This window comes from Pogona vitticeps, chromosome 13 (genome assembly GCF_051106095.1).
Source record: "Pogona vitticeps strain Pit_001003342236 chromosome 13, PviZW2.1, whole genome shotgun sequence".
NCBI classification, from domain to species: Eukaryota; Metazoa; Chordata; class Lepidosauria; order Squamata; family Agamidae; genus Pogona; species Pogona vitticeps.
In genome coordinates, this window is record NC_135795.1 from 17,323,214 (window position 1) to 17,350,178 (window position 26,965).

Sequence of the window (26,965 nt, forward strand, 5' to 3'; positions counted from 1 at the left end):
TCCAGAAATTCAGGAGGTCTTGACCAACGCCATCAAGCCCTCCACGTCTCACTTGTATGCCTACAAGTGGAAAAGCTTTCTGAAATTTACCCAGCAGAGGGATCTCGCCTCTTCCCCTGTGTCTCTGTCTACACTTCTGCAGTATCTCCGTTACCTGTTCGATTTCCACCTGTCTATCTCTACTATCAAGGTGTACCTGGCTGCGGTTGTCTTCTTCCAACCCAGAGCTTCTCCCTCTTCCCGCTTTTTCTCCCATCCCACTGTCAGGATGTTTTTGAAGGGTCTCTCTAACCTCCGACCTCCCGTTCGTCCTCCACTCCCTCAGTGGTCCCTACATTTGGTTCTGCATGCCCTATCCAGACCCCCATTTGAACCCATGGCTACCTGTGACATCAAGATGCTTTCTTTAAAAACGCTATTCCTAGTAGCTATTACCTCTGCCCGTCGAGCTAGCGAGCTGGCAGCTCTCCGTCATGACCAACCTTTTCTCCAATTCTTTAAGGACAAGGTTATGCTTTACCTGGACGTCTCCTTTCTTCCGAAGGTGGTCTCCGACTTCCACGTCAATCAACCGCTTATCCTGCCAACTTTGTTTCCGTCTCCGACTACTGACGTTGAACGCATGCTCCACATGCTTGATGTTCGACGGTCCTTAGCCTTCTATGTGTCCAGGACCAAAGACTTTCGCCTGGCCAACAGACTCTTTCTCTGTTACTTTGGCCCAAAGAAGGGCTGCCCGGCCTCGCCGTCCACGCTCTCTCGGTGGCTCGTATCGACCATCGCCCTCGCCTACGAGCTCAACCACAGAGACCCTCCACAAGGACTTAAAGCCCATTCCACCCGGGCTGTAGCCTCGTCGACTGCCTTACTCCGCGGCGTTGACCTGCCCGACATCTGCCGGTCCGCTACATGGTCCAATGCCTCTACCTTCATAACCCACTACAGGTTGGACGTGAGGGCAAAAGAGGAGACCAGATTCGGGAGGGCAGTGCTAGCATCGGCTCTTCAGTGACAGCCCACCATCCGGTTAGTAAGCGTGCTAATCACCCTTTGTGTGCATTCACAGAAGACCACGATGAAGAAAGAAAGGTTACTTACCTGTAACGATGGTTCTTCAAGTGGTCATTCTGTGAATTCACACAATCCCGCCCGGCCTCCCCTCTGTCTGTCTGTCACTGGCATCTCTATGACTCGAGGGCCTATGGCGGACAAATGGAACTGAGGGACGGTTAGGCTGGGCGTGCGCAGTAGGGGTAGTCCTAAACATTGTTACTTTTCTCTTGCAGCTAGAAAACGTTCCGAGAGGCCCAACGCTGGCGCTGGTATTAACCCTTTGTGTGAATTCACAGAATGACCACTTGAAGAACCATCGTTACAGGTAAGTAACCTTTCTTTCTCTCTTGGTATGCATGCTTTGTTTTTAATTGCTTACAAGAATGCATACTAAGGTGGGTGTGAGTGTGTGTATATGTCTATACTGTATATGTGTGGGTGTGGGTGTGTGAGCCACTCTGAAATACAGAAGCTGTTCCGAATCAGGAGGGAAAATAGTGACGAGAAGTCCTGTCCTTCGGCTTTGGTGGCTTCCTGTGCAAGACGCATTCATTTTGTTCTTCTTGTTACAACACTCTTCCAATGGGTGCATGTTGTAGTGTGTCTCTCTTGTTTATTTTCATTTTCTGCCCAGAGATCCCATGTAGATCAATGGTTCTTATCTCACTGATTCAGTTTTTTTTTAGATAGATAGGCATCCTTCAGTCTCGAGAGACTATGGTGCTCTGAATAGAGGACTTGGAACAGCGTCTTGTGTGGCTGAGAAGGCCAGTTCGAGAGTGACCATCCCTTCCACACTGAGGACAAATACAATCTGTCCCCTGTCCAGCTCCCTGATTTTGCTGGTTTCGGGACGGCCTCTTTGCCTCGGCCTGCTGGACAAGGATCTCTTCAAATTGGGAGAGGCCGTGATGCACCACCGCCTGCCTCCAGGCTGAACGCTTCCGTTTTTACTTCCCAAGGAAAAACATCCATGGCACTCTGTGAGATCAAGTATCTGAATGTGGAAAGGCTCCTCAGGGTTTCACCCCAGAAGATGGGATCTAAATCTCAGCCGTAAACAGAGAAAAATGCCAAACCGCTGCCAGGATTAATCTGGTTCCACAGTATTTTGAAATTATGTTTATCAAGGGAACGTTTGTACATGTATTGTTTAGTAAAACTGTTTGAAAACCCTTGCTGTTGCACTTAACACAGGTAACCCTACGGCGTTTTTTTATCCAGGGTAGGTTTCGTCACTTCCCCTCCTTTGCTTTTCCACCTGTAGGTGAAAACACACCTCCCCCCCCCCAAATGTGATTTAGGCAATTTTTGTTTTAGTCCTGAACTGAAAACAAAAACAGGGGTGTATATTTGGAAAGTGAGTATAAGATTGTTTGCTGATTTCTGTGGAGGTCAGCAAATAATCATCCCAAATCTATATGTCAGTCCCAACTAGAGAAGATTCATTGTGTTGATGACAGTTACACAAGTGTCACTTTTGTGTTCTGCAGTTGATTCAGTGAGTTTAGCCTCATTGGGACTGTCAGCTTTATTTGGGCCCGTGGCTGGGGTGTGTGTATGTGGAGCCAGTGCAATGGTGAGGTCTGAGTGTTGAATTAGGACTCAGGAGATCTGGGTTCAAATCCCTTTTCCACCATAGAAACTTGTGTGGGGGTAGCTTTGATGAAACCACTCCTTAAATATGTCACATCCCATTCAGAACAGTGGGACTTATTTCTGAATAAACATGCATAGGATGGCATTACTAGGTACTTTCTTTTAAGAAAGAGTGAAAAAAATATGGTTCATATGTCTTCTAAAACAGGCTTTTAAAAAAACTTAAGTGAAATCTTCTGCAGTATTTGCAGTATCTTCTGCAGGAATATCCAAATACTGTATATATATTTCATTTCTTTTGATAGCTCGCTAACAAGAATTTCACAGAGTGTTTGTAACATGTTATTAATTTTAGAACAGGTTTTTATTTCCAAGATTGGCTAATATATGCTGCTTCCAGTGTTTGACCAGCCTCTTAGGGAGTTAAACATATTTTGTTGTTTTAGAGGATGTAAAAAATGCAGCTCCCCCCCCCCCCCGGTTCTCTTTCATACTCTGTTATCCGTGACTTCAGTCGTCTGTCAAAAGATTTGGCATTGCATTCTATTCCAGGATGGGGATAATGGATACAGTGGGTTTCAGGGGTCTTCATCTGGACTGTTCCACATTTTATACAAGATATAGCAACTGTGAATCGTTGACATTTCTGGGCATAATGTTGTTTCCTACTCATTTCTTTCTTTGATTGATTGAAAGAGGAAATCTGGTGATACAAAACTTTCTACTTCTCAGTTAGCATACCTGTGATCTCTTCTTGAGGGGAATGCCTAGACTGAGTAAGGTAGATGTTTGGTAATTCCTGTGTCATGTTTGAATTTTATTCCACTATAACTGGCTATAACCTTTACCTACCCATAGCATGGTTTCGGGCTTCCTCTAGTGGCTATTTCTGGTAAATACAATGTAAAAATACATATAAATGCATATTTCTGTGGGGTTTTATTTAATACTTTCAGGCCGTGGATAAGTGAATCCGCCAATACTGATCCTGCAGATGGGGGGGTCCTCCTGTAACTGCAAACCTGGGTAGAAGAAGTTGCATCAGACAATCGTTGATTCTTACGGTCCTCTCATCAAATCCTCTGAATGCATATTCCTCTTTCGGTATGTTTCCTTCCCTCAACTCTTTCTTTGTCTTTTTGTCTTTCTCCAGTACACCTCCAGCATGAGAGCCAAATACCTCGCCACGAACCAGCCTCGACCGGACTCTGGCAGTGTGCATTAAAAAAACAAAACTAGAGTGTGTTCAAGTGAAGCAAACAAACAAAGAAATGGAACAAAATGTGCCAACTGCTGCCACCCAGTGCTGTTCTCGCACCTTGCTTCCCACCCAGCCACCCCCCGTTCTGATTCCAGCTCAGCTGCTTTTCCTGCTTCTTCTCCTCTCTGACCTGACCCGTGTCCATTTGGGGCCACCCTGGATGGGAACTTACTCTAAGTTACGACTCTGCTTACTTGCACCTGCGTGGGGAGAATGAGAGAGAGAGAGAAATGGCTACACACATGTCTGCAGGACACTCAACGGCACATCCGTGTTGGCCTCGCTGTGTGTGGGATCTGTTTTTGTTGAAAGCCAATCAGGAAATTGCAAGCAGTTTGTTAATCTGCTCCCTGAGCGCCTCTTTCTCATCATGCATTGATGAGTCAATTATAGGGGGAAAAATGGATCACCGTACATAGTGCCATGGATGTGACATACTGATCTAAGGAAGCCATCTTTAATGCGCACACTGTCGTAAAGCCCAGTTGCAAGGCATCCGTCTCTTTCTGCAAATTTCCCCAGACTGTGGTACTCTGGAGAAGTTGCTCATCCTTCCGCCATTGATGGATCTCCTGCTTGGACACTGGGAAGCCATTTGTTCCTTCCATTATAGAATGAGAAGGCTTTCTGATTCAGCCTCCCTCCTCTGTGGTTATTTGATACCTCTGACATAAGTTTACGCCTCTCTCTCTTTGTACCTAGGACTAAACTCTTGGGGAGATGCAGAGTACTCGCTGCTCTGTAGTGTGTGTGTGTGTGTGTGTGCATATGTATACACACACCACCCATGCAGATATGCATTAACACACTAGTTGTGTTGTATTTGCCCATTCCACTTTGTTGCTATTCTTTCTTGTAGTTATCTAGAGATGTCCTTCTGAGATTGATGTACAGATATGTAACTGGATCAAGCAATTCTTCTTGTGCCAAATACTCCAGGAAAATGAGCATTTAAAAGGTGGAAGGAAGTATTTTTGTCTCTGTAGATGTTCAGTTGGCATCAGTTTAACCCTCAGCAAGAGCAAACGAGAAAGCCAGCACAGAGAGGGTGATAGCCAACGCCTTCCCTTTCCTGTGGCACAGTAGACTGTGGGTTCTTCTAAGTGCTGGGATATGGAAGCAGATTTATTTCTGTGTGCAAGCGCCACAGTATATCAGCTGCTCCTCCATCCAAGAATCAGAAAGCAGAACAAAAGTCAAATACTGTGATATCAGAATGTGCTAATCCCTCGTCTTAATTACACAAGCCACATACAGCCAAATTCCAGTTGCCTCTTCATGGCCTGCACGTAGATAGCTAAAATCACTGTCAGGTTGGGGATGACCAAGGTTAACATTGTGTCTGCCCCAATCTTATAATTGCATTGAAGGTGCTTTACTTGATGAGAACCATCCCAAAATCATCATCCCTCCCTCCAAAAAAAAGCAACATCAGACCAGGTAGATAATCCCTTTCAGTGTTTAGGGTTCCCATATAGCTAATCCTGCAGCAGGTGACCAGGGGACCCATAGAGTAGGAGAGTATGTCCCAATTTAGTTCGTGTAGAAAGCATTGTTAGATTGGACTGTGTAATTAGCATTTCTCCCTTTGCTCAAGAGATCATTGCAGGAGTCCCCAGATTTGCAAAGCGTTATCTCCATCTTCCGTTATCTGAATGATGAAGGGCTACTAAGATTCCTCTCTGTGACACATTTTGCACACTCAGGGGAAAGACTGGCACACATTTATCTCCTTACTTTCCCCAGCAAGGGGAAAGGTGACTTTTCAGGCTGCTTACTAAGGGATGAGGATGATGATAGGTAGCCACAAGATCCTTAGATGCAGCCTGTGGGAAGGTAGAATAAAACATGGCCATTTCCAGTCAGTTCTCAGAGAGCAGTGTCTCAGGTTTACGTGCATACCAACCGTACCGTAAGCTGTTAAATATACCTGAAGGCCTAGATTATGGTAATACAGCAGCCCGTACTGTTAGCAGACATGCCTAAAAACTTAAAAATGGATCCTTCTTGTTTACATAAATGAGTGCATATGCATACAACCCGTAGGAGTTTCTATCAGTCCACTTCCCCCAAAAAAGTAGATCTCACTAGTGTTGACATTACCCAAGTAACAAGCCTGGATTTGCTGTTGAATTCACATTCAGTTCAGAACTTTAGCTAATCCAGATGTTTTTGGACTGCAAATTAAATAATTCTGTACCACTGACTGCGCTGGGGCAGGCGAGTTGGAATTGGAGGCCGAAAAGGATCTGGAGAGGGGCAACGTCCATCGTCGAGTGTAGGGTATTTTTATGCTGCACATGTTTTCAAAACATGTGTTTCTTTGTCCTTCATATTTTTAAATGTGCATATAAAAGTAAAAAGAAGCTTAAGCCTGCATGTCAGCTGCTTGAGATTTGTGCAAATAGGCACTGGTGAAGCCGCCCTAAAAATAGCAGTTTTCCTAGCCTAGCCGTGGTTCATATAGGAGAAGAAACCAAGTCTTTCCTTCCACTTGTGTTAGAGGAAATGCACAGGAGGGTATAAAATGCACCAGGAGGTGCTTGCTGTCTATTGTGATTCTGTGGTAGGGACCAATGATTGCATTACACTGTAACCACTATAGAATTTACCTTCCTTCCAAGGAGTAATAGCCACTTAGTGCTTCCTTGCAAGAGGTATTCAACCACTTACGCTGTGAAGAACTCCAACTATACCTAGCATCCAAGTGGATTTCTAGGAGGAGACCAAATGGCAAAAATCCAAAAAACAAGCTATGAGGTCTCCTTCTACGGCGTGGATTTTGTCTAGAAGTTAGACGAGAGTGTCAGTTCCTCATGAGAGAGAGAGAGAGCGACAGCTCCTGGCTGTCTCGTGGCATGTAAAGTGGGACCTCCATGTCTTTTACTTAACACATGCAAGACTCTAGTACTACTTGGGTTTTCGATGAAACCATTGCAAGATATGGAGTAATGGATTCCTGAGCGACACTAACAACACACGGGGATCTCCTGAGGCAAGTCGAAATGGATCTGCTTCAGAATCGACGGTATGTCTGGTCATTTGCATGGGTGCCAGAAGAAGCGTTCAGTGACCGGGACCATCTCTTCTGGTCACAGTTTGCCTTGGGGAACCGGGTGCTCTGGAGTTATCGTCAACATTCCCCCCCTTCTCCTGAGCCAGCTCTTGATGATCGACCGGCAAGGTTTATCAATTAGTTAGCTGGCTCCAGTGTCTGTTGGGGCTTTTCTTTTTCTTTTTCTCTTCTCTTTCGGTATTGTAAGTAAAACCTGCAAGGGACTCCCTTCCCTCCTTCTGATTTGTATGAGTTTTTAAGTCATGTGATGAAATCTCAATGCCGTATTGCTTGGAATGTGTTGTTCTGGCTGACTTCCTCTGCAACTCTCAAATCATTTCAAAACGATCGTCCTAATTTTGACTTAATGTGGAAGTTCCTGGATTTTTAGTTAAGAAGCCGCTTAATGTCTGGTGTTGCCTCAAGCAGGATATGAACGCCGTGGCAGAAAACTGGAGCAGTAAAGACTCTCCCTTGGTTCCCCTTTTGCTTCTCTCATTTTGAGCACCTATGTGGCCGTTGCTCCTCTGGTTTATTTAGCTGACTTTCTGTAGTTGTGTCACAGCACTTTTTAAAAAAAATAAAAATTGTGAACCAAGAACCTTGTCAAGCACACAACCCATCTCCACAATGTGAAATGTACATAGCATGTCGGACGCTTTGTGTCCAGTGTTCAAAGATTGCATTGTAATCGTGTTTTTTTTAAAAAAAGAAATTGAATCAAGACTTGGCTGTGAATTTATTTTTGTGTGTGTGCGGTCTTAGAAATTAGTGTAGTGTTTGTATTCTGTATGTTATTTTTGCTGACTTCCTTTTGTGTTCACTTTAACTTTTTTTTAAAAAAGGTTCAAGATAATAATTTGCCATTTGTTGTCCCCCTCTACAAACCTGAGGAGTTCAGTTCTCTTCTGCTCTCCCTGACTCTTGTTTAGAAAACAGAACATAGTTTAATTCAGTGCCTCAGATATGACCAGCTTAACTGAAATGTTCAGTAGTTTTAACCTGACATATTGACATAGAAGGGGCTTGGAAGTTGCTCAGATCACACAGCGGACAAATTTCATAGTCCATCATGAAAACGGAATCTGTGTTAAGAATGTGGTGTTCAAGAATAATACATGTTAATGCATTAGCAATTGCTGCTTGGCACAAAAAACACAATGACGCCTGAATATTTCAGTACAGCACAGCTTGTGACCCGGGAAGCCAGACCATACAATTTACCAGGGATGTGAGGAGGATTAAAAAAAATTCTGGGAATGCTGAGGATGTGATGGGAGTTCTTGCTAGATCATAGGGAATGGCTGGCCAGCTGCACTTCGGCTTGTTGCATAAAAAGTTGCCTTCGTCTTGAGATGCTTGGTGCTAACCACAATTTAATGCACATGGTTCTTCCTGTTGTTCCCTGCTCTGGTTATAAACGTCCTAGTCCTCATCTTATGTAAACTGAAGCAAGTGGGAAGAATGCTACCTTCTCTTCGGTGTCATCAAGATCCCTGTCGCATCCCGATGTGGGTAGGCATCCTTCAGTCTTGAGAGACTAGGGTAACGTGCTCCGTATGGAGGACTTGGAACAGCGTCTAGTGGCCATGTTAATTGCATGCATTGGAAGATGGAGGTACCCATTAAAGGAGAAAACAGTTGGAAGGAAGAGTGAAAGGAAATTGACTCACTTCTATTCTGTTTCACACTCTGTTTCTATGGCAAGCAAGTTCCTTTAGTGGCAGGAAAGACAGGGGAAATGACAGGTCGCGCCTTATTGTGCGTCATAGGTCATAATTTGCAGCTATCCTAGGATAGTTTTGGTGGTGCTGATATTTTATCGCACTTAACGTTTCACTTGGTATCCATCTGTAAAAACAGATTTATAGAGTCAAGTTTATGTAATACAGGCTGTTTGCTAAGGGACGAGGAGGGTGATAAGATGGCCATGAGATCTTTGAATGCAGCCTGTGAGAAGACAGACTAAAATTTTTCGACAGCAATGCCACTCTCTCTATGCAATGTTAGTTCTCATGCTTTGCGCCCCCTCCGCCGTAATTCCTACTCAGCATCTCTCGCTCTTTGAAGGGTTCTTTCCTAAAGAGAACTCGCATCTCTGGCGAGGAGCGTAGCCACTTTTATCCTCCCTGTTCACACCCCAGCAAGCCATTGAATCAAATCTTTCAGTGTTGGCAACGAGGGTGTGCCAACCACATGCTTTTCTTTGGTTGTACCAGTGTGCTGGTTAAATTGGCAATTGACAACATTTATTCTGGATTTCTGCTACCCAAAGTGGTCTGAAAGATACCAGAGAAAATCAGTTGGTGATCCCAATGGCAATGCTACTCCTAGATTCCTGGTTGGCAAAAACCTGGGAGTTCCCTGTGGATTTAATTCTCTTTATGTGTTTTGCTCCTTCTGACACCTGTACACAAAAGAGCATCACTAGTAAAACAGCTGGCTTTCTTCCCCCCCTTCCCTTTCCCCTTTGATTTTGTTTTGAACCACAATGGTTATATATCATACCACTTTATATATACATATATAATATAAATATATATATATTATTTTTAAAGCCTATGGACACAAATTCCTTTCAAGCGAATTCACCCCAAATGCTTTGAGATTTTGTGGGGGTTAAAACAGAGGAGCGAGCCCAATTTTTTGTGTATCCTTTTACTTTTGTTTTATTAAATTGTACTGTAGCTATTTTTTACTGGTTTGCAGTGTTTATTTTTCTGTTCAGCCAATACTAAAGAAAAAAAATCTACATGTAATTTCTGTCATTTCTATTCAGCTTGGGTTTAATGTTTTAAAATAAAAAAAAATTGAGAAGGCACAGCACTGGGTTAATGTGTCTTTTTTTTTTTCAAACAAAGGTGAATATTCTTAGTACTCTTGCCTTTAAATTTCTAGAATGCTTGTTATATTTGTGTGTGTGTGTGTCTGTGTGTGTGTTTGTACATGGAGGGTGTCTATCAAAATGTGCAGCTCATTGCTCTTCCTTTAAAAAACACTGACTGGGTGTGGGGAGGCATCGATGCCAGTTCAGTCTGTGACCTCTTCCACATAAAACGATAATGAAGTTTAAACATGTGCTGCAGCAATAACCAGGTACGGCTGTCTTGCTAAACTAACCACTGCTTTCTTTTCCCCCTTCCCGTTTCTGCCATTTCCCACCTCTCGGAAGGAACTTTAGATTGCTAATTGCTTGGAGCAGGAATCTGCTGTCTCTCAGTGTTGTTTATGATGGAAGATACTAAATAAATCTCAAGGAATCCTCCTGGCGTCCAAGGAATGGTGGTGAATGCCAGATGCTCTTGCAACCGATCTAATCTGAGTCAACAGGTAGTAATTGCTACCATTTCCTCTTTCTGACTAGAGCCCCAAACCTCACCAAAGTGTGAGACTGGGTGATACCTTTTACTGGACCACTAAAGAATGAAGTGGCTGTTCAGCCCAGAACACTAAAAAAAATAAACTCTTACACTCAGACTTGGGATCCCTCTCAGCCAGTTATCGCAGAGGTAGGGTGTGTGTGTGTGTGGGGGGGGGGTTAAGAAACATTTTGTGTTCTCGATTATTTCCCTGTGATTTCTCTTTGTTTTTTTATAAAATATGGTTTTATTTTTATTCTGTTGATGCGTTATTTGGTGGTTGATGTAAAACATCAAATCCATTTCTGGAATCAATTTAAATCAGTCCAATGTGGAGAGTCCCGGCCTTTCTCTCTCCCCCTGGGGTGCGTCTGAAGAGGGACTTCTTCAGCCTGATCCACCTGTGTGGAAAACACGAGCGTTGCAGGATGGCAACAGCCAAGGAGCCTTGACTCAAGACCTGCAGGTTCTGAACCTCTGGACTCCAATGGACACTGAGGTTTGCAAACTTTACATGTTCCTACACGAGACCCCCCCCCCCCCAAAGCCACACAGATTTGCCACACAGATCTTCATAAACATACATGACAAAAAAGGATTTTATTGAACTAGATCGGTGGTTAGCATGTGATTACTATAGGAAATCAATCTCTTGTCAAGTAATAATAATAATAATAATAATAATAATAATAATAATAATAATAATAATAATAATAATAATAATAATAATAATAATAATAATAATAATAATAATAATAATAATAATAATAATAATAATAATAATAATAATAATAATAATAATGGTTGTTGTGGGTATTTCGGGCTCTTTGGCCATGCTCTGAAGGTTGTTCTTCCTAACGTTTCGCCAGTCTCTGCGGCCAGCATCTTCAGAGTAGCATTTTGTGCTCTAGTGCAGTTGTTTGGAGGGTTGAGTATTTACAGCTATGGAATCAGCTTCATCCTTTTCAGTGCTGGGAGCCAAGCTTTGTTGAGTTTTAAACTTTCTTCTTTTTTGTTGAAGCTCTGCTGGTGTTTGTGGATTTCAATGGCTTCCCAGTGCAGTCTAACGTAATGATTGCTGGGGTTGTCCAGTATTTCAGTATTTTGAAATAGAATTTCGTGTCCAGCTTTTTTTTAGGGCATGTTCAGCTACTGCTGATTTTTATGGTTGTATTAGTCTGCAGCGTCTCTCATGTTCTTTGATTCTGATGTGGATGCTTCATTTTGTGGTTCCAATATATACCTGGACACAACTGCAAAGTATCCGGTATACTCCTGCAGTGGTGAAGGGGGCCCTTCTGTCCTTTGCTGACCATAACATTTGTTGTATTTTTGTGGTGGGCTTGAATACTGTTTGTAGGTTGTGTTTTTTCAAAAGTTTCCCCATGCGGTCCGTGACCCCTTTGATGTATGGCAGAAATACTTTATTTGTGGGTGGCTGTTTCTCTTCTTCAGTCTGCTGTTGTTTTCTTGGTTTGATGGCTCTTGTGACTTCATTTTTGGAGTAGCCATTTGCCTGTAGGGCCCAATTCAGGTGATTGAGTTCGGTGCTGAGCAACTGAGCTTCACAGTTCCGATTTGCACGGTCTAACAGTGTTTTTATTATGCCTCTTTTTTTGCTGTGGGTGGTGGTTGGAGTTTATGTGTAGGTACCGGTCTGTGTGGGTGGGTTTTCTGTAGACCTTGTGTCCCAATAGGTGGTCAGTTTTGCATAAGACCATGACATCTAAGAACAGGAGTTGGCCCTCTATTTCTTTTTCCATGGTGAATTGTATATTTGGGTGGATGCTGTTGAGATGGTTTAGAAATTCTTCCAATGTTTCTTCACCATGGTTCCAAATTGCGAAGGTGTCATCCTCATATCGGAACCAGACTGTGGGTGCGAAGGGTGCTGAAGCCAAGGCCCATTTTTTGAAATGCTCCATGTAAAAGTTGGCTATAACTGGGCTGAGGGGGCTCCCCATGGCCACTCCATCTGTCTGTTCATAGAATTCAATATCCCACTGAAAATAGCTGGTCGTTAGGCAGTGTTGGAAAAGGGCCTTGATGTCTTCTGGAAAGATCTGCTGGATGAGTGTCCGGGTGTCCTTTATCAGTACAGTGGTGCCTTGCAAGACGAATGCCTCGTGCAACGAAAAACCCGCAAGAAGAAAGTGTTTTGCGAGTTTTTAAAATTTCAATGCATTCCTATGGGAAACCATAGGAATGTTCCACCATAGGACGACCCCACCAGTCCTCTGATGGTTGAGCCTTTGGAAGCTTGCTCAACACCCTCAGAGGACTGGTGGGGGTCCTCCATAATTGCGATTGCCGCTTTCAGAGGTCCCATGCAAGTGCTCCGATAGTGCAAATGAAGCCTCCAAAGCCGGCGATCGTGGCGATGCCCCCCCACCAGTCCTCCAATGGTGCTTCTGCAGCTCCCTACCTGATAAGTGACTTTTTCAGACTTTTTTGGCCCATAGGAACACATTAATTAAATTTTCATCTTGTAAGGCGCGGTTTCCCATAGGATTGCATTTGAAATTTATTTAATGTGTTCCTATGGGCCAAAAAAGTCTGAAAACGTCACTTCCCAGGTAGGGAGCTGCAGAAGCACCATCGGAGGACTGGTGGGGGCCCCACTCACTGTGATTGCCAGCTTCGGATACCTTCGGAAGCTTCCCTTGCACCATTGGAGCACTGCCGGGGGCCCTCTGAAACTGCGATTGCCGGCTTCGGAGGCCTTCAGAGGCTTCATTTGCACCATCGGAGGACTGGCGGGGGGCCCCCTCACTGCAATCGCTAGCTTCGGAGGCTTGCACCATCAGAGCACTTGTGGGAGACCTCTGAAAGTGACGATCCTGGTTGTGGAGGACCTCCGCCAGTCCTCTGATGGTGCAGGGGAAGCCTTCGGAAGCTTGCCCAACACCATCGGACTGGCCGGGGTCCTCCACAAGCGCGACCGCCGCTTTCAGAGGTCTCCTGCAAGTGCTCCAATGGTGCAAGCCTCCAAAGGCCTCCGAAGCTATTCCAGCTCCCCACCATTGGAGGACTGGCAGGCAACCTTTGAAAGCGGTGATCACGGTTGAGGAGGACCCCCGCCAGTCCTCCGATGGTGCAGGGGAAGTCTTTGGAAGCTTGCCCAACACCATCGGACTGGCGGGGGTCCTCCGCAACCGCGATTGCCGTTTTCAGAGGTCCCCCCCCAGTCCTCCGATGGTGCAAGGGAAGCTTCCAAAGGCCTCTGAAGTCGGCGATCGCAGCAAGGGGGGGATCCCCACCAATCCTCCGATGGTGCTTCCTCAGCTCCCTACCTGGGAAGTGACTTTTTCAGACTTTTTTGGTCCATAGAAATGCATTCATTAAATTTCAATGCATTCCTATGAGAAACCGCGCCTTGCAAGATGAAAATTTAATTAATGGTTTCCTATCGGCCAAAAAAGTCTGAAAAAGTAACTTAACTTCTACGGACCTGTGGAAGCACCATCGGAGGACTGGCGAGGGGGGGCATCGCCGCAATTGCTGGCTTCAGAGGCCTTCAGAGGCTTCATTTCCACAATCGGAGCACTGGCAGGGGACCTCTGAAAGCAGTGGTTGCAGTGGACCCCCGGCAGTCCTCTGATGGTGTTGGGCAAGCTTCTGAAGGCTTCCCCTGCACCATCAGAGGACTGGTGGACATTTCCTATAGGAATGCATAGAAATTGTAAAAACTCGCAAAACGCTTTCATCTTGCGGATTTTTCGTTGCACGAGGCATTCGTCTTGCGAGGCACCACTGTACCGATAAAGGACACCCTGACATTCATCCAGCAGATCTTTCCAGAAGACATCAAGGCCCTTTTCCAACACTGCCTAAAGACCAGCTATTTTCAGTGGGATAAAGAATACTATGAACAGACAGATGGAGTGGCCATGGGGAGCCCCCTCAGCCCAGTTATAGCAAACTTCTACATGGAGCATTTCAAAAAACGGGCCTTAGCTTCAGCACCCTTCGCACCCACAGTCTTGAGAAGGTGGATGACACTTTCTCAATTTGGAACCATGGTGAAGAAACATTGGAAGAATTCCTAAACCATCTCAACAGCATCTACGCAAATATACAATTCACCATGGAAAAAAAAATAGAGGGCCAACTCCCGTTCTTAGATGTCATGGTCTTATGCAAAACTGACCTCCTATTGGGACACAAGGTCTACAGAAAACCCACCCACACAGACCGGGGCCTACACATAAACTCAAACCATCACCCAGAGCAAAAAAGAGGCATAATCAAAATGCTGGTAACAGTGGAGCTCAGTTTCTCAGCACCGAAATCAATCATCTGAATTGGGCCCTACAGGCAAATGGCTACTCCAAAAATGAAATCACAAGAGTTATCAAATGAAGAAAACAACACCAGACTGAAGAAGAAAAAGTCACCCACAAATAAAGGATTTCTGCCATACATTAAAGGGGTCACTTTTGGGGAAACTTTTGAAAAAAACACAACCTACAAACAGTATTCAAGCCCAAGACAAAAATACAACAAATGTCATGGTCAGCAAAGGAAGAAGGGGTCCCCCTCACCACTGCAAGAGTATACTGGATACCTTGCAGTTGTGTCCAGGTATATATTGGAACCACAAAACGAAGCACCCACACCAGAATCAAGGAACATGAGAAACACTGCAGACTGAAACAACTGGAAAAATCGGGGACAGATAATCTCTCCTCCTTATTACAACAATACACACACTTCAAAAACACACTGATCACCATAATCACCCATCTCCTGAAAAAGACCAAAGCTGACCCCACAGCTATAAATACTCAACTCTCCAAACAACTGCACCAGTGCACAGAGTTCTGACTCCAGTCCACTGAAGAGGCCAGCCACAGAGACTGGCAAAACGTTAGGAAGGACAACCTTCAGAACACAGCCAAAGAATGCTTTGTGTTCCTCCTGTCTTCTCCAGGAAGTAGGAACCGACTCCCCCGTCTTCTCAGGCAACACTTCTCTTGTTTGAAATATATTTCCTGGATTTCGGCTATCACAAGCCTACAGAATGTCCATCCACCAGCGGTTACAAATGAGAGAATTCTCACTCTGCGACCTCCTTCCCCGGGGGCGCGCTGGCTCACTCACGGCCCCTTCCGCTCCTGCCGGGGCCGGCGCCGCAGGCGGGCCATCAGCCTCTTCACGCCCCGTTTCACTTTGTCCTTGGCCCACTCCAGGCAGGGGCAGAGACACTCCCAGGGGACGCAGCCCGGCTTCGGCTTGGCCCGGGTTTGTCCCCTTTTGGCCCTCCTTTGGTCGGAGGACGGCCGGGGGGCCCCTCTTTGTGGGCGCTTTCGGCGGCTCCCTGCCTTTCTCCCATCTGCGGTGGCGGCTGCTCTTTCCCGAGCGAAGGGAGGTGGGGCTCCCCTGCGGGAAGGCTGGCTTCTCTCCCTCTCCGGCCGGGGGCGCTTCCCCTTTTTATGAGCCTTCGCTGTGCCCTGGACGGAGGAGGGCGGAAGGGCGCTGGTTCCCGGGAGCCTCTCTTCTCCTTCCGCCCTTGGTGCTGCTGCTGCTGCTGCTGCTCCTCCCTCCGCGTTGAGGGCCGGAGAGGGGACCCTGCTGGGGGGGGAGTCCCTCTGGGGCTGGGTCTCCTCCGCCTCGTCCCTTCTGGGTGGGTCCAAGGGCAGCTCGGGGGCCTCCACGATGTCTTCTTCAGAAGGGGGGCCAGCCCTGGAGCCCTGCGGCACCACGAGCTCCAGCTGGAGTCTGCTGGCCTCCTCCCTTCCCCCTCTCCCTTCCCCTCGTCCTGCCGCCTCCTCATCCTTTCCGGGCGGCGGCTCCAGGCGGGGTTCGAGGGCAGGCGTGGCAGGAGAAGGCGGGCGGCCCTGTGACGTGGGCCTTTGGAGGGCTTCCTTCTCTCCTGGCCACGTGGCTTCGGTGGTCGGAGCCACACCAGGAGGGGACAGTTTGGGTGGCTTCTTTGAAGACAGCCACCCCAAGAGCTGCTCCGGGCTTGCTGGAAGCACCTTCCCTCCACGATGGGGCTTCAGGATGGGGCGAGGCAGACTCGGCGCATGGGCCTCCCCCTCGAAGACTCCCCCTTTGGGGTCACGGGGTTGCCCAGGAACAGAGGCCCTCTCCGCCCTAGGCGGGGCGTGCAGCGGCCGAAGGTTCCGCGTGGACACCTGAGACCTGTATCCGATGTTACTCAGGGGAAGGGCTCCTGCAGCCGCGAAGAGGTCTTTGGGCTGAGGCGTTTTGTTCCCCCGGTGGAGGAATTTGGGCGGACGACTCGGAGAAGGAGCATGGCGTCTTCCAAAGGAGCCTTCCACCACTGGAGGGAAAATGCCTCTCTTGGTGTCCACCATCTTCGCCCAGAGGTGGAGAAGGAGCTGCTGGTGTTTGTCTGGATCCAGGGAGAGGAGAACGTCCGTTCCTTGGGGTCGATGGAAAGCTTCCCAGTTTCTGGCCAGCGGCACCCGAGGGTGCGACCAAGGAAGCTGCTTGTTTTTTTCCGGTGCCACCGGGTGGAGAAGGGAAGAGGCTTTGTTTCCTGGCAGACCCTGTAAAGTTTTGGCAGGGCTGGACGGAGGAGCATCGAGGAGGTTTGGAGCCACTGCCTGGACGGGCCTCCGTTGTAATTTGGGGGTTGGCTTTTTTGGGCCTCTTTCCAGGCGATAGTCCTCCAGGGCGCGGAAGAGCCTGAGCGACCTTATGACCAGAGAAGGGATCCCACTCCATCCCTGGGCCTTTTTCTTTTTAACATGATGTTCCAGGCGCTCTCTGGTCTCCTCGTCCATGTTCTGCAGGGCGAAAGCCTCCGGGTCAAAGTCTTCCGGGGTGCAGGTCGAGCTCACCAGCCTCTTCTGCTGAGGACGTCTGGCCCGTCTGGTTTTACGAGAGGCCCTTGGCGTGGCTTCCTCTGGGACGCTGCGAAGGGCCAATCCGGCGGGCTTCTGTTCCTCCACCTTCTGGTTAGGGAAGGTCCGTTTCGGACGGGAGGACTTGGATACGGGTGCTGGTGGTGGCCCCATTTGGATCTCGAGTGACCTCACCGACCAGACGGTCCCGTTTTCTCTCCCGTAAGCCAAACGCTCAAAGACATTTAGCTGGGCAAAGCGGGGTAGAGCCTGGGGTTCAGCTTCTTCTTCCGGCAAGCGTCCTGGGACGTCCCTTCTTCTGAGAACCCTCCTTTCCCTTTCTGGAGGCCTTTCGGGAACCAGAAGAACATCAGGGGGGTCCAGCTTTCCCTCCACCGGGTGACGGTCATCCAGTTTGGAGCTGGGACCAGGGACGTGATGCTCCGATTCGTCTGTGGAGTCTGGTCTTGTTCCCGAAGGACCTTCACCGGCAGCCAAGGAGCTTCCCTCACTCGGATGCCAACCCTCGGAAGAAGGAAAGGATGAGGAGTGGGAGGAAGAAGACGGAGTCCTGTCGAGGGGGTCGGCCCTCAAGGGAGATGTCATCCAGTGGTATCCTGGAGAGAAATCCTCCTCTTGACTCCTGCTGCTTGCCTCAGCCTCTGGAATGTGGCTCTGCCTCTCCCAAGGGAACTCATCCCTGCAAACGAAAGAAAGAAGCACTTGATATGTTGCAGGGGAAAGAAGCAAGAAGCATTTCCAAAATGAGTCCCTCCTTGCCAGGGGTTGGATTCCATGCTCCACAGGGTCCCTTCCAGCAATGCAGTTCTAAGATGATGGTGATGATTAAAAAATACCAGGCTCAGTCCATCAAAACTATAAAAGCATTGACTGGTATTACAAAACACACATTTTAAACTTAAGTATCTTAAATATCAGTGTAGTATGTACACTGTTTTTTTTTTGTTCCTGCTGTTCTGATGGTGTTATTGCTGAGATATGCAACTGCTTATTAATAAATACTTTGTGAAATTTCTTATATTGTTCCCAAAGCCTGAATGACTACAGGGACCACTGAAGTATGTTCAGTATTGTTAGATTTTCCAATTCTTTATTTTCAATTCTGGCATCCCCTGGAATTGCATTGTCAGTGATCTGGACCTTAACTCTGCCTCTGCTGCCCTGGGGCTTCTACACCCTTATTCATCCCTTATGGGTGGAATTCTTTTTTTTTTTTTTTTTTGCTCAGGTGGGCTAACAAGGGGGTCGTCTCTTCTTCTCTTTGAGCACTTCCTCCCCCCCCGAAAGAGTGGGAAGGTTTCTCCTACCTGTTGAATCTGGAGCTCAGGCACTCCCCAGAAGTAGAGGTGGATGCTGCAGAACAGAGAGAAAGAACACAACGTCATGATGCTGCTACTCATGATGGCTGGGAGTGCAATCTCTCATTGCATTGCAGGGCCTTTGATCCCAGCCAGCAGGTTCCACTGGGCAGATCGGAACCTTGGGCTGTTTTGAGCCACCCTGGCCACCTTCCATTCGCCTGATGCCGGATCAGGGAGGCACAGGGCCTGGCCAAAGATAACGTGGCAGGTACAGTTGTGTTCAAAATTATTCAGCCCCCAATGCTGTAAAGGGGTTTAGGGACTATAGTGTACATTTGGAATTGTATTCAGAATGAAATCCTACAAGGACGTTTTAAAGAACCAAATGCAACTAAAATAACATCAATTGTTTATGTAATACAGTAGTAAATGTTTCTTTTGTGGTTTCTTCATTGCCACAATTATTCAACCCCTTAAAGACTACCACTCTGAAGAAGAGAGGTTCATTCAGGTGTTTTCGAACAGGTATTGAAAACACCTGTGGATGTCACCGAGCACCAATCAAGCATAATAAGCACCAATTAGGCAGCTTTAAAATGACTGTGATACTCAGCTCCTTCTAGACATTTACTGGTGTGGTTACAAACATGGTGAAGTCAAGAGAATGGTCCAGGAAGACAAGAGAAGAGGTGATTTGTCTTCACAGGAAGGGCAATGGCTATAAGAAGATTGCAAAGAAGTTAAACATACCAAGAGACACCATAGGAAGCATCATTCGCAAATTCAAGGCAAAGGGCACTGTTAAAATGCTACCTGGTCGTGGAAGAAAGAAGATGCTGACTTCGACTGCTGTGCGCTACCTAAAGCGTAGAGTGGTGAAAAGTCCCCGTGTGACTGCTGAGGAACTGAAAAAAGATTTGTCAGATGTGGGTATAGAAGTTTCAGCTCAGACAATAAGGCGCACACTGCGTAATGAAGGTCTCCATGCCAGAACCCCCAGGCGCACCCCCTTGCTGTCTCCCAAGAATAAGAAGAGTCGACTGCAGTATGCCAAAAGTCATGTGGGCAAACCACAAAAGTTGTGGGATAGTGTTCTGTGGACTGATGAAACAAAATTAGAACTGTTTGGGCCCATGGATCAACGCTATGTTTGGAGGAGGAAGAACAAGGCATATGACGAAAAGAACACCTTGCCTACTGTGAAGCATGGCGGAGGGTCAATAATGCTTTGGGGCTGTTTTGCTTCTGCAGGTACAGGGAAGCTTCAGCATGTACAAGGTACCATGAATTCTCTTCAGTACCAGGAGATATTGGATGAAAATGTGATGCAGTCCGTCACACACCTGAGGCTTGGGAGACGTTGGACCTTTCAACAGGACAATGATCCCAAGCATACCTCCAAGTCCACTAGAGCATGGTTGCAGAGGAAAGGCTGGAACATTTTGGAGTGGCCATCGCAATCACCAGACTTAAATCCGATTGAGAACCTCTGGTGGGACTTAAAGAAAGCAGTTGCAGTGCGCAAGCCTAAGAATTTGACTGAACTGGAGGCTTTTGCCCATGAAGAATGGGCGAAGATACCCGTAGATCGCTGCAAGACACTTGTATCAAGCTATGCTTCACGTTTAAAAGCTGTTATAACTGTAAAAGGATGTTGTACTAAGTACTAAGATTGAATGTCACTTGGGGGTTGAATAAAAACTAATAATGATGTGAGCACAGAAAAGACATTTGTGGTTATTTCATTATAAACTTAAGGTTATATTTCTCTGACCTACAAGTTCCTCTTTCATGTAAATGTAAGCAAGATGACTGAATGATCAAAATCAATGTCAAAATGGCCAAAACATTCAATTTCAGTGGGGGCTGAATAATTTTGAACACAACTGTATGCCAGGACGCAGCAGCCACGCCTGGGTGGAAATGGGGGGGGGATGCCTCATGGGTGAGGCAGCGGGGGGGGTCACAAGGAGGCAGCACCACCCTTTGGTTCCCTTCGCCTCCACAGAGAGCAGAATCTTCTGAGGAAGCGTCAGGAAAAGAGAGGAAGCCCGAAGCCCTCGCCCCATTTTTACGAAAGGGCAGAGGCTAGAGCACGGCTCCCTATCCGTCCTGGCTCCTTCCAGAACGAATGGACAACATTTCCCATGGTCCCTGCTTGCTAGGGGCAATGGTGATTTAGAGCAGCCCCCCCGGAGGGTGTGGAGATCAGCACCGACTGACTCCTAGCTCGCAAGCGGCAGCAGATAAACCCCAGACCAACGCACCGGGAAAGCCACTTAACGTGGCCTTGAAAGGATCTGATACCTGGCACAGGGAGAGCGTAGCAGGCAGGCGACCGACGAGCGGAGACCACATCTTGCTCTCCCAGCTCCGGGTTCGAATCGACCTCAGCTGGAGGCCGCCGACCCGTCGCTCTCCGACGGACAAGCCAGTTTCCCAGCGGCAGCAACAGAAGCCGAACCACGCCAAACAAACAGGCAGCGAGTAAACGCCTTGAGAGGAAGGATGATTCAGATGCCGGGAGGAAGGTATTCACAAGCCTCCAAGGCGTGCTGGCTTCCAGGACTGGTGGGCCGGTCCAGTCCCAGTCAGAGTCTTCCCAGGGCTGCTCCTCCTCCAGGCTGGCGAAGAGGTCCCCCAGATCTCTGTTCTGGAGCTCTGGTGCCTGGCCAGGGTCTTTATCCAAGAACAGCGAACCGAGGATCAAACCTAGGTACGCGAACCTTACAGCATCTGCCATGATCGCTTACTGTACCCAATGTGCCAGGCAGGTTGCTTTTTCTCCTAAATTTTGGCCAGGCTTCAGTGATGTCACAAAGGGCTAGGGTGAGTGAGTGGGTGGGGGGGGGCAACAGCTGCCTATTTTATTTATTTATTTATTTACTACATGTTTACCCCTCCCTTCTAGAAATATGTCTACTCAGGGCGGCTCACAATAAAATTATTCATAAAAGCAATTAAAACAACAATTTACATTGACAACAGCAGTATAATCAAGATGGAAACTATGAAACAAAAGATTAAGTAGAAAGTAAAAGTGAAGGACAGTGATTCTGGCCTTGACTTACAAACTTAATCTGTTTTGGAACGGTGGACGTAAGTGAAAACGTTCGTAAGTCAAAGCACCATTTCCCATAGGAATGCACTGAAAACCAATTAATCCGTCCTGGCTGTTTTTTGTTCTTATGTAGAGGCGCCAATTGTACGTCAAAGCATAGGTTCCCATCGGAACGGATGCAAAGCCGGTGAACCCGTCCTCTATCGCTAGGGGGAGAATTTTTTTTCTTTTTTCTTCTTTTAACCTAAGATGAAAAAAGTGCAGGAAACCACAGAGGGAACCAACAAACACCATTTGAACAGAATAAAACCAAGCACATTTAAACCAAGCGCCTTTTAGGATAAAAAAAGGGGGCTAGAAAGGAGGGAGGGAACACCTTTTAAACAGAAACACCTTTAAAACAGAGCACCTTTTCAAGCAAGCCAAGCACCCTTTAGGTTTAAAAGAGGGAGGGATTACACCAACAATCAGCAACCGTTCTTCCATCACAGAACTCCTCATCACAAAAAGAAAGCATAGGTGTGTGTGTGTTGAGACTTCAGTCTTAAGCTGCATTTTAGACCTCCATCAGCCCAACAAACCTTTGGAACACCATTTCTGACTTTAAAAGCAGACGAATACAGTACAGTAAAATGCATTCCGACCAGCCCCACCGACCCGGTAAACTTTATATAGGTCCTGCTAGTACAGTACTCCACATGACCCTCTTGCCAATACAAATTTAAACAACAACAACAACAAAAACGGATAAAAATGAAAACACAACAAAAACGATTACTTTGAAAAACTGAAAGGCCTCGACTTTAAAAGGACTGGGTGAATAGCATGCCTTCATCAGGCACCCAGAAATAACATAAATATGGCATCAGACAAACCTCTCTGTTACATAATAAGTTATCGCTCCCAAAAGGGCCTTTCTTCCCCTACTAACACCCACCTCATAATTTGAGAAGAGGATCTGGAATAAGAATACTAAAGACAAGCATATAGTTTGCATAGATGCCTGCATGAGAAGCCAGGCAGGTTTTGCAGCACACTTAAGAGGGATGCCCCCCAAAAAAAACCCAGGGAACCAGTTCCAATGGCTCCTGGGAATCATCCATAGCTCCGATATTGTCTCTTGGCTCCTGCAAAGCTTCCTGGTTTTCATATGCCGGTTTACTCCCACTAACTCAAATGGATCCGCAGGGTCCCTTCCAGCTCTAGAATTCTATGATGACAACGACGATGGTAATGATGGTTCTGGAAGTCTTTAGACAGCCCTGTTTGGCCATCTGTCAATCATGCTTTAGATGTGGATTTTTTATATTGGAAGAGGCTGGATCAGATTATCCTTCGGTCCATTTCATCTCTACCATCTCTATGATTTGCTCGACTTGACAAGGCTTGCGTTTTTATTTTACACTGGGTTTGGTCTCAGCATCTATTTTATAAACTGTATACCTCACCCACAGCACTAGGAAATTTTGACTCCTGTTTGTATGTGGCAAGTGTTTTGGGACATAGCCTGACGTTCAATCCAGAACTGCCCTTTAAAGAAATGCATTTAAGGAGACCAGAGAGTCATGGGCCTCCTTCCATCACCATCTTTCGGACCACAATATAGCTAATTTTAAGACATCCCCGTATTTCCAAGCAAACATATGTTGCCGAGACACGGATCCTTAACTTCTAAGAACTACTTTTTAAAATGCATTGGGCTTTTGCCATTTGTGATGGAATAGCTGCCACCTTCCTACACAGAAACCTACGTTGTCGGTCATTTTTGGAGCTGGTGGCCTGTCTCGTGACCCCCTAAGGCAGCACCTTCCAGACCTCTTGCTCCGTCTTTCTCCACTCCATCTTGACATTTTTGTAAGAACTGGATCGTCCTTTCCCTTTTCCTCCTCCAAGACCTGAGCTGTAGTTTGGCAAAATGGCACTTTCCAGATGGAAACCAGGGGCAAACCCAATGAAACTTTGCCGTTCCCACAGACACGGAGAGCCCGTCCTCCGGCGCCACCCACCGCAAGACAGCCCGAGCCGGATCGCACCGTCGGGGCCACCTTCACGGGGCCGCAGGGGCTCCCTGGGGCCACTTGCTCCTTCTCCGGCTGCCCTCCCTCACAGGGTTGTCGTGAGCAGGGAGGAAGAGAGTCCCAGCCGCTGCCTTAGGCTACTTAGAGGACAGGAACACAACAAGGAAACACAGTGAAGCAACCCACCACAATTCACGGACCAAGGAAGGCCTTCCCTTCTTGGCCAAGGAAAAACCTTTTCCAGCACCCACAATGCGCCAGGCGTGTTTTCTCGGCACCAGACAACCATTACGTCCTTTTTTTCATGCCGCCGGCTCGAGAGACGGACCGTTCTCCTCGGCCACTCCCGAACACGAACAGGGCGCCCCAGCGCGCCCCGAGGCGTCTCCGGTGCCCTCATTTCTTGGTTCCCAAGAAAAACAGACAGGCCACCGTGCACGTCGCCGACAAAGCAACAAGCAACACCCGGCCCTTCTGGGCAGAGGAGAGAAAAATTCACGTTAAAATAAATAAACAGAGGAGGTTCCTTAATTTATTTATTTTAAATGAATTTAGATTAAATAAATAGAAGGAGGGGGGGAATCTTTTGAAGAGAGAGAAATGGCCAGCAAGACAAACTAGAAAACCTTCCTTGTTATATAGAAAAAGTTAGCCATTTCTTTTGTTTTGGTAAAATAAACAGGAACAGGGATTAAACGGGGTTCTTCCACGCCTCTGCCACCTTCATCCCAGAGACAGCCCCTGAAAACAAAAGTTGAGGCACCCAAAGGTGGGGGGGGGGAGGAAGAGAGGGTTTCATTTTCGAGAGCACAATTATTTGTGGGTTTTTGGTGTTTTTCCAGTCCCAGTGTATCCAAAATGATTATTTTTAAAAATGCAGGGAGGTTTTGTGGACGTGGGAAGCGAGGCGGAGCTCTTTTGGAACAAACGCAGGACAAAAAAGCTCAAGAGAGAAGAGGCCCGGGTTCGAATCCCACCAGCACGCAAGCAGTGTAAGGAAGCTGACTGGGTAGACTCTGGACCAGTCCTTCCCTCAAACTCACTCCCCAAGTGTAGAGAATCTGGAGGAAAGGGTGTGTCTCTCTCATCATTCAGAGATGAGGGAAGGGTGTTTGAATAAAAAGAGCTCATACTTTTTTTCCTAGTAGAGGGGAGCAGACAGGAGAATGGATACCCAGTGTGGTGTAGTGGACAAGAGTGGCAGACTAGGACTCAGGAGGCCTGTGTTCAAATCCCGTGGGTGTAGAACCAGAAAAAGCCACTCCTTAAATATCTCACATACTTTGAAAGCCCGATTCGGGCCGTTGTAGGTCGGCTCTGACTTGACAGCACAGGACGACAACAGGGGGAAACTCACATATGTTTACAACAAGGTAAAAATAAAAGCCTTCATTGGCCAGCATTGCAGGCGATTGCTTATTGTGGCATTAAGTGCAAAGGTGTCAATACCAGGGGCCCATTATTGTTAATTAACGAGTCACCGCTTGCATTCCTTACTATGTGTCTTAGCCCGCCACCAGAAATGCAACACAACTAGCCGTGACTCACAACGGCACCTGACACACGGCTGTAAATAACCCATCAAGAAACCCATTCAAGGATAAAGGAAAGGGACAATTAAAGGATTTGGCTGCTGTTTTGGTTGTTGTTTTGATCTGGTTGATCTCTTGAAGCCCCCAAATGTAGCGTCCACACAGGGAGCCCGTGTTTGAACACCCAACAATTTAAAATTAACTTTAGTTTCTTAAATTGCATTAACCGAATTAATTTCTGCCCTGATGCAGTAAACAGACCCGAGAGTAGAATTTCACACGTCAAGCCCACAATGACCTAGAAAGGTTAGGCGTGGCTGAGACCCACAAGCCCACTTGCCCATCTGTTGGGCCATCATCCACCACGCCTACGTGGAACACCTTCTGCTTTTAACCATCAGGAAGTAATTCGCTGCTGCCTGGAATCGTGCAGAAACCCATTCTCCGGCTTTGCCTTTGATGAGCTCAAGCAAGCTATTAAAGTTGTAAACGGGGATGCATCAGCTGTTTGGCACATCAGGCCCAGCGCGGACACGCAGGTCAAGAGAGGAGCTAGGAGGATGTCTCTCGGATCTGCTCTGCTGAGCCATGCATCCAAAATCCGTCCCTCTGAAGGCTTCTTCTGAGCTCTCTTCCACCGGCCTTAAGGTGTTCTGTCTAAAAGGCTCACCTGCAGTTTCGCCTTGACTTACCTGGGTTTCCTCTGGAGGTCTAGTCAACAAGCTGATGCCCACGGCCACCGAGACAGTCAGAAGGCAGAGGAGGATGGCAAAGTGGAGATAATGGATATCCTTCACCAGGGAAGGGCATCTGTCCGGGGTGCCGCAGCTGGGCGCTGGGTGTGCAAACTCCAAGGCCAGGCGGCTCAGTCCGACAGCTAGCCCCACCATTAAACCCCAGAATGCTCCCTGCAGATGGAAACATGAGTTGAAAGATAGCAAAGCAGGTCGTAGGGAAGGGATCCTCAAATTATTTCGCTAAATGCTGTTAAGCCACTTGTACACTTGTCAGGCCTGGGGTAATGCAGGAGAGCCAGGACAAAAATAAAACAAGACGCCGAGCCCGTATCTAGACACAGTGCTCCCTCAAGCAGCAAAAGGCATCTGATTGTAAAAGCACATTGAAAGCAGAAGTGTGGTTAATCGCAGAAAGGTAAGCGGGGACTTTCTTTTAAGGTCCGCCTGCTGACACACCTAACGAACAATGAAAGTGACTGTGTCACTGGAGGACAAAATGGTTGTAAGAGCAGGAAATATAGGTCTCCCTGAACGTTTGTTTTAAGCTAAACGCCAAATGTAATTTCCCGAACCTGAATTTACCTGTTCGTTGGCTCAAGTCCAGAAAACAGCCAGCAGGAAGACCGCTGGGACTGGTGGAGCCAGGGAGCTGGTCACGGACTGGATGTAGATGTAAAGTTGGCCGCTGTTGGAGTTCTGGAGGATGGGAATCCAAACCACACTGACAGCCACCAAAACGACCGTGAGGATCCTGCAAGAGCAAGGCTATTTTCAATCTTACTGTTCTCCAATCAGGTTTTGGAAAAGTTGCTAATGAGCAACAGGGGAGGAAAAGGACTTTTATCCTCCCCTGTTGCTCATTACAGACCCTGAAAAATAACCAATTAGGACTGCTGGTTGCCTTTTGAAAAGGAAGCTTGCTAAGAGGAGGATATACAACTGGGAAAATCCTTCTCAAAAAAGTCGGCCTTAAAATACCTTTCAAAAAGGGGATATAAGGTTTGGGGCAGAGGCTGGTGGGTCAAAAACTGACCCTGATGCAATGCCCCCCCCTGCACGCTGGGGGGGCAGGAAAAAAAAGCAAAAGGGAGGCTTGGATGCCATGATAAAGTTAAACAGGATGGCATGGGAGGGGCTCACACAACGCCCCACC

At 47.1% G+C, this 26,965-nt stretch overlaps 1 protein-coding gene and 1 long non-coding RNA gene across 3 annotated transcripts in view; one reads left to right on the forward strand and one right to left on the reverse strand.

Annotated features, from left to right (window-relative positions):
- TTYH3 (tweety family member 3) overlaps positions 1 to 9,789 on the forward strand; it is a 78,257-nt gene extending 68,468 nt beyond the window's left edge. The window contains exon 14 of one of the 2 annotated variants that reach the window (XM_072982715.2): positions 3,806 to 9,789. In XM_072982715.2, the coding sequence (XP_072838816.2) occupies positions 3,806 to 3,877 (72 nt within the window). In that variant the 3' untranslated portion in view covers positions 3,878 to 9,789. The remainder of the gene's footprint in view (positions 1 to 3,805) is intronic. The other variant, XM_072982714.2, reaches the window with a different exon arrangement.
- An 11,558-nt stretch (positions 9,790 to 21,347) lies between these two features.
- LOC140702577 (uncharacterized) lies at positions 21,348 to 26,559 on the reverse strand. Its single transcript, XR_013539086.1, has 3 exons — positions 26,395 to 26,559; positions 25,768 to 25,983; positions 21,348 to 21,769 (listed from the first exon to the last, which is right to left on the reverse strand). It is a non-coding gene; the product is annotated as an uncharacterized LOC140702577 (long non-coding RNA).
- Positions 26,560 to 26,965: the final 406 nt, after the last annotated feature.